This window comes from Taudactylus pleione, unplaced genomic scaffold, assembly GCF_031769625.1.
Source record: "Taudactylus pleione unplaced genomic scaffold, aTauple2 ptg000040l, whole genome shotgun sequence".
Lineage (NCBI taxonomy): Eukaryota > Metazoa > Chordata > Amphibia > Anura > Myobatrachidae > Taudactylus > Taudactylus pleione.
Window position 1 is genome coordinate 8,474,676 of NW_028284442.1, and position 15,801 is coordinate 8,490,476.

At 42.6% G+C, this 15,801-nt stretch overlaps 1 protein-coding gene across 1 annotated transcript in view; it reads right to left on the reverse strand.

Annotated features, from left to right (window-relative positions):
- Positions 1-15,801, reverse strand: part of LOC148538345 (uncharacterized) — a 231,790-nt gene that overhangs the window by 199,305 nt on the left and 16,684 nt on the right. Inside the window, exon 2 of the mRNA XM_088454387.1 lies at positions 5,160-5,326. Coding sequence (XP_088310513.1) covers positions 5,160-5,326 — 167 coding nt within the window. The remainder of the gene's footprint in view (positions 1-5,159; positions 5,327-15,801) is intronic.

Below are 15,801 nucleotides of genomic sequence, written 5' to 3' on the forward strand. Positions count from 1 at the left end.
TTTTTATGTGCAGTTTTTATGCGTTGCTTGTGGTTACGGGTCAGGTGGCTTCTCACGAGTGTTAGGCCTCGTTTTTACATTTTACTTTTCAGCTGCAATTTTGGAGTGTTTAGTTTCATCAGAGATTTTGTTTCAAGATATTGTTTTCCGGAGATCAGTGGTGCTTTGCAATTTTTCATGGGGCAGTGGAGACCATACAGGTGGGGGTGGATAGTTTCCTTTTCTCAACATCCAGAGGTTAATTTGCCCGGTACGCCTTGTGGTGCATTATAGATGTGGTGCCCTGCTAGTTGAGCACAAAGATGGTTTACATTCCAATCTTATCCTGCATACTACAGTTCAATTGGAATACGAGGTTGGTTTACAGGCCCAATCTTATCCTGCGTACCACATTTTAGTTCTCTGATGTTTTGGGCAAAGTTTTGATTGGGGCAGTTTGTTTGCTTCAGTTTCTAGTACTCATTTTCTTCAAATTGGCGCAGCGATTGCGGGGACATTCCCTGCAGAGTTTAGGGTGTGCAAACGGCTGCCTAGGAGACGTGCAGTTGCGACTAGAGCTAGTTGCGCACCTGGCGCCAACCTGAAACATTGTTTACCAACCAATCGTTGAACGGCTAGCATTCAACAATTGGGGGGTGGTGAAGGGATTTTTTAATTTTTCCTCCCGGGAGCCTTGATCCGGCCCAATTTGGTTCACGGGTAGGTTTTTTAGTTTTTCCCCTTCACTCGGGTTACTTGTTTTCCCCTCTTATGCATCCCTGCTAGTTAGTTGCTATGTGTTTTCTTAAAGTTGTGTCGGGATGGTTTGGGTTTGGTGCGATAGTCAGGGTACGGAACTTTGTTGCTCACTGGGTTTGCAGCAGTTGATAGTTTGGGTTGTGAATGATGTGCGCGGTTTAGGTGTAGTTTCGTGCTTGATTTTCTTGTGTCCTCGGTGACTAAATAGGTGTCTGACTAGGAGGTATTGCCTGTCAGGAGCAACGATGTGCGTCAGTGGAAAGGTATGGAGTGATCGTTCGTGGTGAGGGTTTTTGTTGGGTTTAAGGCCATCTGTATGGTGCATAGTTTGACTGGAGAGTGATGTATAAGCATGATGCTTTAGACAGGACAAGGAAGAAAGTGAATGTGTCAGAAGCCTGTTATGCGATGTCACTGGGTGGCTTGGTTGTGAGTCATAGCTTTTAGTTGGAGATTTAACTCGGTATTTTTCAATCCTGATTGAGGGCATCTTGATGACTTGGATTCAGTTTCCTTATTTAGGAATTCTTGTTTTGGGCTAGGTCGTGTTGGGTGGCGGGCCAGTTTCCTTTGGTGTCTGGCTTTGGCGGGAGTACGCTGCAGCTCAGTGGCTTTATGTGGCGTAAGATACGTTGTGGGGGCACTTGCCCTCGATGAACCTGGCGAATTTGTCCTGCTCCGCACGGGGGGACCCAGGCGCTTTTTGGTACGGAAGCGCCTCGGATTGGCCCAGGAGGGAAGTGGGACCCTCGCAGCGTTAGTGCGTCTAGAGGGGGGACGCGTCAGTCGTTCCCCGAGTATTTGAGCAAAGAAAAAGCTAGAACTGAGTCTGCAGCGTCTCTTTGCCACCCTGGTTAGGTTAATTCATTATAAATAAAAGCTGTGACCTTTTTTAGCCAAGCTCTTGTTGTCTGTGTCGTTATTTATTAGTTTAAGTTAAGTAAGCTATACAAGGTTGTTAAGGGTTAGAAGCAATAAACCAATGTTTTTCTTATAGTATACGAAGGCGGAATAAGCGCGAGTATAACTAAGAATACTATGTTTTTTGCTGTATGGCTGTTGATGACAGCCTTGTTGCTGGGCAGATTATAAGGCTGTCTGGTCAGCTGGTTGGGTGAGCCAATGATATTGCTTGAAGGAGTGGTCAGATGATCAGTATATATTGGGCTGTGTGAGCATGGACAGCCTCTTGGTTCCTGGATCTTTGAAACCCACCATCCCACCCGTTACTGGTTATGTTGTGTCATACTAACTTTTTCTTCCCAATTCAGGGGAGGCGCAGCATGGCGGGAGTACGCTGCAGCTCAGTGGCTTTATGTGGCGTAAGATACGTTGTGGGGACACTTGCCCTCGATGAACCTGGCGAATTTGTCCTGCTCCGCACGGGGGGACCCGGGCGCTTTTTGGTACGGAAGCGCCTCGGATTGGCCCAGGAGGGAAGTGGGACCCTCGCAGCGTTAGTGCGTCTAGAGGGGGGACGTGTCAGTCGTTCCCCGAGTATTTGAGCAAAGAAAAAGCTAGAACTGAGTCTGCAGCGTCTCTTTGCCACCCTGGTTAGGTTAATTCATTATAAATAAAAGCTGTGACCTTTTTTAGCCAAGCTCTAGTTGTCTGTGTCGTTATTTATTAGTTTAAGTTAAGTAAGCTATACAAGGTTGTTAAGGGTTAGAAGCAATAAACCAATGTATTTCTTAAAGATAACAAACCTCACTAAAATTCCAATTGAATATAAGAGGACGGCTACTCTGTTATTAAGACATCGTAAAAAAAACTTTGCTGCAAAAAAATCTTGCAAAGTGTGGTTTTAAATTATTTTGGTTTGAGTGTGTGTTTTAGAAAATAACCATTTAGTGATTTGTCATTTTATTAAAATAATTTGAATATTTGATGGTTTTAAGAAACCTTACTTGATATTTTAAGGGATGGAAATTAAATGTCAGAAAAGGCCATTTTTCATGGTTGAAATATTTCTGATAGGGCAGAGTCTATAGTTTTGGGGAGGTGCGGGTGCCAAATGATTGCCTTGCCCCAGGTGACAAGAATCCTAGTTTTGGCCCTGCCTTGTGTGTACTTTACATTCTATGTATTCCATATAATGTATTCACACTCCATTCCAAAACTTACGTGATTTACCTTTCCTTGCTATCCCTCATAACACATAGGGTTATACTGTGAGTAAGCTGCCCCAGTGGAGACACTCAGGTACTGCAGTATACTGTACATACCTGCAGGTTTTCAAACCATATAGTTGATTCTTGTGATTCAAAGTTTCCTGTATTACTCTGGATAAATTAAAGTTCTGCAGTTGCTCTTCGTCACATATCTGCAGTTTTCATGACCATACATTTTATATTTGTGACTGTAGGCAGAGACCGCTGTTGCGTATGGAATCACTACCATTTGAGCTGGCAGCCTAAAACCATGGGCGTCATGGGAGGTGATTGGGAGACTGCCTGAAATGAACGCAAAAAATATCAGTTATGGGAGTGTCATGGGTATGTTAGCGAATGCAGCTGCATTCTCAAATGCAGACCTGCAGTCAGAGTGTCAATGGTGTTCGCGATGGTGCGCCGATGGTGGAGCGTTCAAGTCCATCTGCAGATTTGCCCTGTCCACTAGCATTGAAAGCGGGCGTCTCATTGCTTGCACTGTCCTGTGCACATGATGACACAAGAAAGGCTGAAACTAGTATTGGCATATTACAAGCGCTGTGAGTCCACAGAAATGTGCATTAGCGTCCAGCTCTAGATTAGAGTGCTGACCTTGTATGGATAATTTTAGGTATTGCAGTCGCTCTACCCCACCCACATATCAATAGTTCTCAGGACCATATAATTCACTGACTGAGATTACTGTCCTCATGTGGATACATTCCATGACTGCAGATGCTCATCCTCACATATTTGTGGTTTTCAAAAACCATACAGTTTATCTCTGATTGAGAATCTGCCACCTCATATGGATACAAGTCGTAAGGAAAAAGTAGTAGAGACTTGCTGGGACACACTTAATTCATATATGTTAAAACGCAACTTATTTATAGGTAAAGGTTTAGGTTAATATTGCTATCCTGAGTGTAAATGTTAGATGGCACCATGTAATAAACATAATAGTTTCCAAATCAAGTATTAAATATAGTCACTGAAGAGGTTACTGCCCTGAAAGTGTTTATAACAGGGAGGAGAAATAGTCAGTGACAGGAAAGGATATCCTTTGCAGATATTAAGACGATATTTAGCAATTAAGTAAAAATGTTTGTTATTCAATCCTAGTTATCCAAAATAGTACAAATATGTATAGAAGATAATGTTAGGATTGTACAATGGTCTCTCCTGGAAATTAATGTGAGACTAGTATAATGCCATAACAGGATATGCACATATACAGATCTAATACACACACCATCATAGGTATTCAGTGACTTCAAGATTGTGTATCAGGCACTGTTCAAATACAGAGGCCCTAGTGTAGGTTGAGCATTCAGTGGGTTAAGAGTGGAAATGCACACAGGTAATGCTTGTGCACTCTGCAGGCTGTGAATGAATGCACGCAGGTGATGAGCAACCTTATATATCAATTGCTCTCCACACTCCTTAGATTGTGAGCTCAATTGGGTAGAGCCATCTTTACCTTTTGTTTGATATTATTAATACTTGTAAGGGTCCTTGTCACCAAACCCCACAAGTTGTTCTAGCTGTTGGAAGGGGATATGGTTGACAAAATGTACTATTTACCCAAATTTCTTATTTAAATAAACAGCACAAGTGGTATGTAATATTTACTGCTGGTAATGTTTAAAGTTATGATGCCCACACTGTTAAAATGCTTTCAATTATATTACAACCATGTTGGGACAATGTCATCGGCATTCTCGCGTCAACCTAGTCACTGTTGACATAACAATCCTATATGGGCATACAGCATACAAACATTTATGATTCAAAGGTCAGGACTTATTAGTCACCCCAAATGGACACATACATCAACAATCTACACCGACCTGCTAAGTAATAGTCAAGTTGCTGACTTTAGTGCCCAGTACCTATAGCCATAGGCACACGCAGGGGGGGTTTCCGTCTGCCTGGAAACCCCCCTCCCCAGCCCACACCATTACAATAGAAATAGTAATATAATAGAATTTTACTAGTGCTGCATGTTCTTGGAATGGAGCCCACATCTAAAATAAGATACATTCAGCTCAGGCAGGATGGACCTACTGCGGCACCTAATGGCTTACTGTGATCGCTGATCCTGTATCTGCTGGAATTATGACACAATATACTTTGAATGACGCATATTAAAGCTGGTTAACTGCTAATTATACCCTCTTCATGGACTGGCCACACTCACTCTAAAATTGAGCATTTGGAAACCCCCTTCTAGAAATCCACTGTATAGCAAAGGAATATAGATATACATACATGATCTTTGTTCTGCAGTGCAATGCTTTGGCAATTAATGCATACACTTTGTGGTAACACATCGTTTTTCTTCATTTCAGCGACAAACCATTCCACTCGGGTAACTATCTGATGCTGGGTCAGTCCATCTAAACTTTCAAATCTTCTCAATGCCTTCCCAGTGAAACCTTAGCAAGACACACAAGAACAAATTACAAATGTTAATGGAAATATAGCTTAAATATGAACTGCATCCTAAAACATGTGTACTCAGTGTACTCAGCAACAGCAGCAGTCAGAGCAGCAGGCCTCACGAGTCACACGGTCACACTCGTGAGGCTGCGCTGCTGCTGGGTCAGAGGAGCATGTGATGGGCTCCTCCTATCAGAGCTCAGCACATGCTCCTCTGACCTTACTGCAGAGACTACTGGGAGTTATTACCCAATAGTGCACTGCAGTGCTGAGTCTGACTGCAGTGTGCTTTGTACAATGCCTTGCGTGTAGCTGCCGGCCGGGTCAGTCACAGCCTAGATGACTGCCCGGCAAGTAGCTGCACTGCACCTGCCATAGGAATGGTGCAGTAGGCAACGCCCCCACTTCAGCCAGCGTAGGGCTGCGTGCGGTAGTGGTGGGGGCCCCGGGATGCCCCTGTCGCCCCCCCCCCCCCCTTAATCCGACCCTGGCAGAGGGAGAAACAGCATGAGCTCCACCTGCCATAACATTAACTACCCCCAAACTGGTCAGCCCAGGGCTGTATCGCCTTGTAAAGTTAGGAACCCCCAAAATTGGGTTCCCTTTTTGTGGAATTAACCAGCCCTGTACTGAAAGCCTAGGTCAATTCCCTACACCTCTGGTGGCAGTGGGTGCATGGTTAATCTGTAAATTATAGAACATAATACTGCTCTTTACAGAGACTACAAGTGCCAGCAAGCCTGCCCCAACATGCCGGCACTTGTGGAACAACAAGTGCCTGGACATTGAGGGCCTGCTGGCACCTCTGGTCTGCCTGTAAATATATTGATAAACAGTACACACTGCATGTGGTAGTATTTTATTTTTTTTAAAAAAACTGCACATGCCAAATACATTAATTACATACTTACCAAATCCATGAATGGTAGTCTCTTTTCCATGTAAGCATCCAATGGTCTTCTCAAAATAACAATCTGAAAACCCAAGCCCACTGGACAAGCACTGCATAGTGATTAACCCAAAATGATTTGAGGTCACTGCCATTGAAATGGAAGAGAGTGGCACTCCCACACTCAGCCACTCAGATTCCTCCATTCATTTAAATGGCAGTAACAACTAATTACGACAGGTTTCTCCAATCGTTACGCTGATAAAGTCTTTAGCAATACGTCTCAATGGCCTCCCATTTTTCATTTTCAAAAGACACTGAAAGGTAATCTTCCCACACCAAATCGTGGGAATCACATAGGAGATTCTGGAGACAAAATAGAGTTTTATATATTATAGATATACTACCTTTCCTATTGAACGAATATATACGATTATCAAGATCAGGATTTAGTCTGACTGGAGGAAAACAATATGAAAATACAGTATTGATGGTGACAAGAGGGGGGGGGGGGGTAGGAAGAGAAAATGGTCCTGAAAATCTGCAATTGAAGGTTCAAATTTGCCCTTTACATTATAAAACCGGTAAATTCCTCAGGGTCTGCCTATACCACACCATTAGCGTAAAATGTACTGTATATTCAGTACGGAATATGCCGAGGCTAGTCTCAAGGATTTAGGTAGCCAGATAACTGTCAACTCTTCTTGAAACAACGTGTTTTTAATGATAACCTACAGTTTCGTTTACTGCCCAGAGCAGAATACCAGAAACAATTTATATAAGTTAAAACGCCAAATAATGATTGTAATATCCGCAATATATTTATGCATGGAGGCAAGAGCTGACATACAGTACCGTGCACAAGTCTTAGGCAGGTGTGGAAAAAATGACTGCACAGTAAGAATGTTTCAAAAATAGAAGTGTTAAAAATAATCAATTAAAATGCAAAGTGAATGAAAAGAGGAGAAATCTAAATCAAATCAATATTTGGTGTGACCACCCTTTGCCTTCAAAACAGCATTAATTCTTCTAGGTACACTTGAACAAAGTCATGGATGTTGTAGGATTATAGTTTGGTATGCTTGGTTAATCATACACCTAACAGGTGATAGTGACTGTTTCAGCCTACATATGAAAAAGATCATTAACTGAAACAGAAAAATCAGTGTAGGAGGCTTAAAACTGAGTGAGGAATAGCCAGCTCTGCTACAAAGGTGAGCTTGTGGAAGGCAGTTTCATGTCACAGGTCATACACTATGGCAATACTGAGCACTCCAACAAGATCAAAGGTAGTTATACTGCATCCGCAAGGTCTCTCCTAGGATAAGATGTGCTGTTTAAGCTCTTTGAAGATGCACAAAGAAACGAACAACGTTGAGGACCGTAAATGCAGGGGTTGGCCAAGGAAACTTAGTGTATCAGATGAAAGACACAGGCTTACTTCCCTTCCAAATAAACCAGCAGGGCCATCAGCTCAGGACTGGCAGAAACTAGTGCGACCCAGGTATACCCATCTACTGTACAGAGAAGTCTGGCCAGAAGTTGTCTTTATGGAAGAATTGCATCCTAAAAGCCATACCTTCGACATGGAAACAAGGCCAAGCAACTCAACTATGCACAAACATATAGGAACTGGGGTAGAGAAAAATAGCAGCAAGTGCTCTGGACTGATGAGTTAGAATTTAAAAAATTTGGCTGTAACAGAAGGCAGTTTGCTGAAGGGCTGGAGAGCAGTACAATAATGAATGTCTGCAGGCAACAGTGAAGCATGGTAGAGGTTCCTTGCAAGTTTGGGGCTGCATTTCAGCAAATTGAGTTGGAGGTTTTGGTCAGGATTAATGGTGTCCTCAATGCAGAGAAATACAGGCAGGTACTTATCCATTATGCAATTCCATCAGGGAGGTGTCTGATTGGCTCCAAATGTGTTCTGCAGCAGTACAATGACCCCAAAGATACAGCCAATGTCATTAAGTAGTATCTTTTGCGTAAAGAACAAGGAGTCCTGGAAGTGATATGGCCCCCACAGAGCCCAGATCTCACCATCAAGTCAGTCTGGGATTACATGGAGACAGAAGTATTTGAGCAAGCCTACATCCTTAGAAGATCTGTGGTTAGTTCTCCAAGATGTTTGGAACAACCTCCCTGCAGAGTTCCTTCAAATACTGTGTGCAAGTGTAGTTACAAGAATTGATGCTGTTGTGAAGGCAAAGGGAGGTCACACCAAATACTGATTTGATTTAGATTTCTCTTCATTCACTTTGCATTTTGTTAATTGATGAAAATAAACTATTAACACTTCTATTTTTGAAAGCATTCTTACTTTGCAGCATTTTTTCCACACCTTCCTATAACTTTTGCACAGTACTGTAGGTACCTTCAAACAGAGGGTTTGAAATAGAAACAGTAAATGTGGGAGAGTTAATTTTAACAGTGTTGACTTTCCCAACCCAAGATACTGTATGTGCATAGGTTTCCATTTTTCCAAATCTTGCATCAGAGTCCAGAACACGGGGACAAAATTAGCCCTAAGAAGTAGGGAGTAGGATGTAGTAAATGAAACTCCAAGATACTGTATTGGATGGCTGAGTGTTGCTACATAAACTAAACTTTAGAGGCCAGGACCATCTGCATCTGTGGTTATACATACAAAGCCAGATTTGGTTTGTTTAACCATCATAGCCCAATAGAGAGCCATAATGAGAATTTATGAAGATCAGGCTGAGGAAGCAGTCGTTGGCTTTGTAAAACACGCTGCTAGGAATCCACTTATTGGTACTCTCCACTCATTCATTTTTAAACATTTTACTTCATTGGTTTTTAACTTTGGAAAATTTAATGTATTTTAATTTTCTTCTTCTCAATTTATATTCTATGTGCATTGCTATTTTTATGTTTGGTGTAGTTTGACCACACCATAATAGAAAATAAAATGTAAAATATTTGGTAGTTTTTTTTAGAGTACTGAATTATGAATCCAAAAATTACCTTGGGATTAGTGGTGGGGGTGTGCTGGTTGCACCTGGGTGTCACCCGCCGAGGGGTAACACCAAAGTACCAACTCCTCCTCAGTGACAGGATTCTGGTGCTGCACTGTAGCATTACTTGCAGCACTCACCTGCTGACAATGAGGGAGCCGGCACTGCACACAGATAGGTACCCGGGGCAGTCTGCACCTCCAGGATCCCCAAATTGACTTAAATGTGGGTTCGGGGTACACTTCTGTAAGTTCGTTGGTCGTTCAAAAAGTCCCGTTCAGACGGAGGAACCTTTCTTGACTTGTTGCAAGTACAAGATTCCATGTACTTGCACTTGCAGGCTGCAATATCAAACAATCTTCTAGTGAATCTAACAGTGATTCAGTCACCGACGAAGATGATTTTAAGGCATCAAAGCTTGAAAGCTCCTCATTGCAAATGCGCATTAGTCTTCCGAAGATTGCTCTCATTATTGATAGATATGGTATGTCATATAGGGAAACTACTGCCATATCAATGCAGTTTTGCAAGACTTATGTCTCATCACTCCCAAAGATACCTAATCAGTCATTGATCACTCAAAGTGAACTTAAACACGGTCTCAGAGAGCCAATCAGCATGCAGCAGTCACTTGCACACTCTCACTGTCAGCTGTGTCTCTGCTCCTCACTGCCTTGCTGTAACACACTGGACTCCCTTCAGAGGCCTAGCCACCAGCATGATAGGCTCTGGAGCCGGACTATAAGTGTAAATATAGTGTACCCTCCACTCCCCATAGCACAGCAGTGCTGCTAGCTACACTAGTGAGGACATAGTATGCAAGTTGATCATGGCCCCGCCCCTAGCCACGCCCCAATCCTACCCTGTCAACTGCGCTGTGCATGTGCAGATCATATAAATTGTTTTTACCATTGACTACTTTTGATGCGATTGTTAGTTACCATCGCATCGAAAGTTTCAATGGAGGAAGTCCAGCCAGCATTTGATGGTGATCCTCAGATGTCCTACCCTACTCCCTACCTTCTAGAAAATAATAACTGTATGAGTCAGAATACCTGAAAATAGTGCCAGTCGTTCTCAACAGCACATGTGGTGGAGATGGCATTTCCTTCAAAATTGCAATATTTCGACCTTTTGGGGGGGGGGGGGGGCCACAGTCCCCCTTTTAAACAGCTACCATGAAGGTTTGTATCCGACTTCAACTAAGGTATTTCTAACTAAAAAACACACAGCTTCATTGCCAAAATATGTGCCTTTACAGGATTACAAAATATCCTTTTTTTGTGTCAAAATTTCCAAATCTTCAAGTGCCCGCTGGGGATAGTAAAAATTATCCGACCAAGCTGAAATTTTGTACACAAGTTACTGTTACTGTTATGGACCCACAACTTCTCCGCACTATTGTAATTTTGAACTCGCAATTTTTGTTTTTCAACCCACCCTACTCTGCAACCATCTTAGGGCCACAGTGAAAGTTGTGTCCAAGAGTTTACTACTCACTTCAGGAGCGCATATCAGTTTCTTATGAAAAATCCCTCAATTTTATGTTTCTACACTATATAATGTTCATTTTTTGGCATATCTATAAATATACAAGATCAGAAAGTTTGGATTACGAATAGATCAAAGGAAGTGCCAGAACCACCCTTTGATTCCAAAAATTAGCTTCACTGTGAACAGATTCAATGCTTTGTGAAATTGAAGGGGTATGGGCTGGATAAAAGAACCTAGGAATATATGTCTGGGCAGGCTGCCATCAGGGCTAAGAGGGGGCCTGCAGAGCACTAGTGATCCTGCCTATGAACTGCTTCTGCTTCAGAGGCAGATTCCTGCCCGTGACTAAGCAGCATGTTGGTTATATGATCATCAGCGCTGCAGCCCCTCTGCTATCTGACATCGATCTGCATTAGCTGCCAAATCTGATTTAGGTGACTGCACTGGCCACGGGCCCCCTCTCATAGCAAGGTCAGCTTCAGTCAGAACTAGTGAGCACCTCAGCTCTGTTCCTCCTATACCCCACCCACAAATATGCTCCTCCTCATTCCTGCTTAGTGCTCAATTGTACCTCCATTATATGCCATACTGCTGCTACCAGAGTAATGGCATGCATACAGTGGTTTTCTCTGACCCATCCCTCCCCAAGTATGCCTCTGTGCTTCTCCCCCCCAAACCTCCCCAACTGTTCCTCTGCCCAGCTCATTCTCTACAGACATCCCTACCTTGTGCCTCTGACCACCCCAGTCCCCCCCCCGCCCCAAATGGGCCGTTAAGAGCCAGGCTGGGCCCAGGTGAAGGGGGCGTGGCCATGTCCCCTTAGACAAAAAGAAAAAACAAGTTGCGCGCTGAGGAGGGGGGGCGCCGCGTTCCCCTCAGCCCAGCGCAAATCCATGGGGGCACGATCAGTGATAGTTCCCCCCCCCACACACACACATTCTCCCCCCCCCCCCCCACACACACATTCAGAGCAGTCTTCCATTGCAGCCAAGCAGACGGCATGTGCTGGGCTGCTGACAGGTAAGAGGGAGGTGGGGTTATACCTATAAGATGGTGGATGCCAATAAGTTAGTGTCAACAAACTGGAAAGTCTATGGGGTCTATTCACTAAGCCTTGGGGAGAGATAAAATGGAGACAGAAATGACAGGAGCTGATTGGCAAGGAATAATCCATCTCCATTTTCTCTCCCCAAGGCTTAAATGGACCCCCATGTACTGATCACAAAACTTACAGATAGCAGTAATCTCACTTTTCTATAATTCGTTTGGTTTATCTCAGTTCAAAGTTTATTTAATATTTTTCATTTATTTTGTAACTGTTATTTATTTAAATGTTATGATTATGTCCATGTTTGTCTGATGGATATAATGTGGGGTTGATTCAGAGGAACACACTTTTGATAATTTCGCAGTTTGGAAATGGTTAGAGGCCTGCGCATGCATTGGAGATGCAGTGCGCACGTGCCTCTATACAGCTGCGATGTTGGTTGCAGTGCCCCGTAAGTGGCAGCATGACTGCCATGCTACTGGTGTTGTGGAGAGACAACCGTGAGCATTCTAGAAAATGGGGGCATGACTGCCCCATTTTTTTGGTGTGCTAAAGCCAGCAGCTGCATTCTTGGATGCAGTTTCACTGACAGCAGCATAGTTTTACCAGACATCCTTAAGGTGCATACACAGTCAGATTTTTAATCAGATCTGAACGATAACTATTTTAAAAATCAATCGTTCATATCTGAAGGAAAATATCTGACATATCTGACATGTTTGTCAGATGAACGATGCGCGTTCCTGCTTGTCAGATAATCTGACATCTGATTTATTTGCAGTCAGATTTGGACGATTTCATTCATTTTAATGCAATCAAAAATCATTTGTAGTTCAAATCGTTGGTCAGATTGTTCATCTGACCATGTGTATGCACCATAAGTAACCTGAGGGGTGTGTGTGTGGAGGGGGAGGGGATGGGACATCATAGCATGTGCTTTCTCTGGGCGGCAGGGCCCCCTACTGCATCATAGGTCGGGGGGGGGCTGGGCGTTTGGATGAGGGGGCCCTGCCTGTTATATCTGTACTGGACCCCACAGTTTATGATGGCAGCATAGGTGAAACTAGACATTTGGTAATGGGTAGTCCCAGTTCCAACCCCTCACCAGAATTTGTCACCTTCAGAGTTGCATATAGAAAAAAAAAGTTTAGTAGCATACGCGCAGTGTATGCGTGCACCCATAAAGTAGGCGTAAGTACTTGTGTCACGAGGGGCCTAGTCAATAGAAATGGGGGAGTATCATGACACTCCACAATAGTCCCACCAACTCACATTATGCCACACAGTAGTACCTTTTACTCACATTATGCTACATAACTACACAGTAATGCCCCTTATTCACATTATGCCACACAGTAGCTCCCCTTACTTACATTATGCCACACAGCAGTAACCTGATTGCACATTATGACACACAATTGCACCCTTTATTCACATTATGCCACATAGTAGGGCCCCTTATACACATGATGCCACACAGTAGTATCCTTATTGTACATTGTCACACAGCAGTTACCCTTATTACACATTATGCCACACAGTAGTACCCTTATTCACATGATGATATATTCCCTTATTCACTTCATACCAAACAGTTACCTTATTCACTTTGTCACACAGTACTGCCTCATCCACATTATGACATAGTAATGCCCCTTATTCACATTATGCCAGCCACAGTATAGCCCCTTACTCACCTATTCATAATCTTTCCTTCAATAAGCCAGCCCCATTTTTTCCTCTCTCCAGCCCCTTGGGTTCCTGGGAAAAGAAACCCTGGCTCCCAATTGGTCAATGGTGGCCATTTTTAAGTAGCCTTCTATGGGGCAGCCAGTTTCGGTTAGCCCATGCTACTCAAAGATCTGTCTGGCAACCTCAGGGGTTACAGCAACATAGAATGGCTGGGGAGCAGGTGAATGGGCAGTGATGGCTAATGGGTGGTCCTATGCACCCCCGGACCACCCCTTAGTTTTGCCTATGGATGGCAGTCCTGTCTCTAGGGTTCACATGCCAAGTTTGATCTCATTATCTATGTAGGGTGATAATGTTAGGTTCTGGAAGAAAAATGCATATATACTCCATAAACCTTGATCCCTGATATTGGGGAGTTTGGAAAGGTAGTGTTGAACTATATTCGCACCTACAATCGTATCCTGTGTATCATCCCGTCATTCTATGTTCACTAACCATATATTTAATAAGGTTTAGCGCTGAATGCTCAATTCTTCATATGTATGTTTAAAAAGGGAGGACACCTTTCTATTTAGCAGCTCACCATAACCATTAGTTCACCCAGTGCGCGGTTTATCCATTTCTCCATTGTAATTTTGTGTCCACGAACACTGGCAGCAAGGGTTAACACTAGACGCCCACAGATGGGCATACTTAATTTAAAAATCAGGGAGAAAAGGGCAGAAACACAGTTTTCACAACTGAGAACAGAACCTCCACCTCATATATTCAAGAATTCACCACATTTAAATTTGAAAAGACCGTCAAAGAAAATAAATTATGGTGGGATACTGAAACCCTCAAATGGTACCTTAACAATTTAGTTAAAATGGGCCTCAATTAATAAAACACCGTCCAATTATAAGGATAATGAAAGCTTCAACAAACAATGGGAACATATCCTAAATGACTGCTCAATAAGATTAGAATTATTGATAGATACACAATCTACAGATCTTCCAACTTAGCCCAGGAAAAAGACCACCTGGATACACACATGAGCAAGAGAGAGTTCCAAAAATTGAAAGAGCTAATCATTAACAAATTAGGTTAAGGAGAGGACAAACTGGTCTCCGTTAAAAGACAAAATTCTCAGACACAGATTTGGTGTAAAAAAAAAAAAAGGATCAAAAACAAATTAATAACAGTCTACTCTACAAACAGATCTAATCGAAACATCTACAATAAAAGGAGAGAAATCACAGTCTCCCATTCATAAAAAAAAACCTCAACCTCGCATATCAAGAATACATGACTAAAATTCATTCCGGGAACACATATCCAACCACCGGAAGATAAACACCTTTTTCCCCACGAACTTCATCAGAAAGCTTTGATACTAGCAGCAGTGATACAAACTCATTTTCCCTATACAACAGAGGAGAACGAATCAAACATACTAGCAAGACAATCACTGGAGCGGGGCTGGTTCGACATAGCACCTGAATTATTGCATATAAGCACACACTTAAGCAGTCCCCATAAGAGTCCAACAGACACAGACGACAAACAGCCATCCTGTATACATAATAATGAAGAAGTTACACCGACCCGACAAATAATCCAGATAATACCAACAAAACACACTTGGAATCAGAATGTGCAGATCTCCTTTTTTTTTTTTTTTTTTTTAAGAACAGACTCCCAGCAACAGACAGACACAAAGAAAACTAGAAGGGGATGTAGAGGAGGAGAGACATTAAGAGACAAGGCCCGAGACAGGAGTACAGAAGGGACAGGGTATATTCAACTTCAGCAACAGAACTCTCAATAAAGAGCACATTTCAGTAATTGACAAAGGCCTCAAGTTTGCCCCAGCCACTAAACTGGACAAGTTCAATACATACCTATATGTACATAGATTCAGTAGGAAACTAACTTTAGAAAAATTTTTGCAGAGACCACCAGTGCAACACAAACCAACATACGACACTTCACACGGACCATAATCCACAATCACAATTCTAACACACATATATATATATATATATATATATATATATATATATATATATATATATATATATATATATATATATATATCTCAGGACATCACATTTCCACATTCACAATCATGTTGGGAAGAGATATTTGCAAACTCAGTGACCAGCCACTCAAACATAGACAAATGAATATGACCAAAAAGGAGCTTGCATCAATGATATGTAAATGAAAGAGGTCATTAGAATACTCCATGATGCTGACGTCTCTCCCATACTGAAGGAGAAGAGCCGGGACCCGGAGCTGACTGTGGCGGTCGCATCAGGAGTGGCGATTCAGGTAAGTTGTGATTTTATTTTTGTGTGTGTGTGTGTGTGTAAGTAAGGGGGCTGC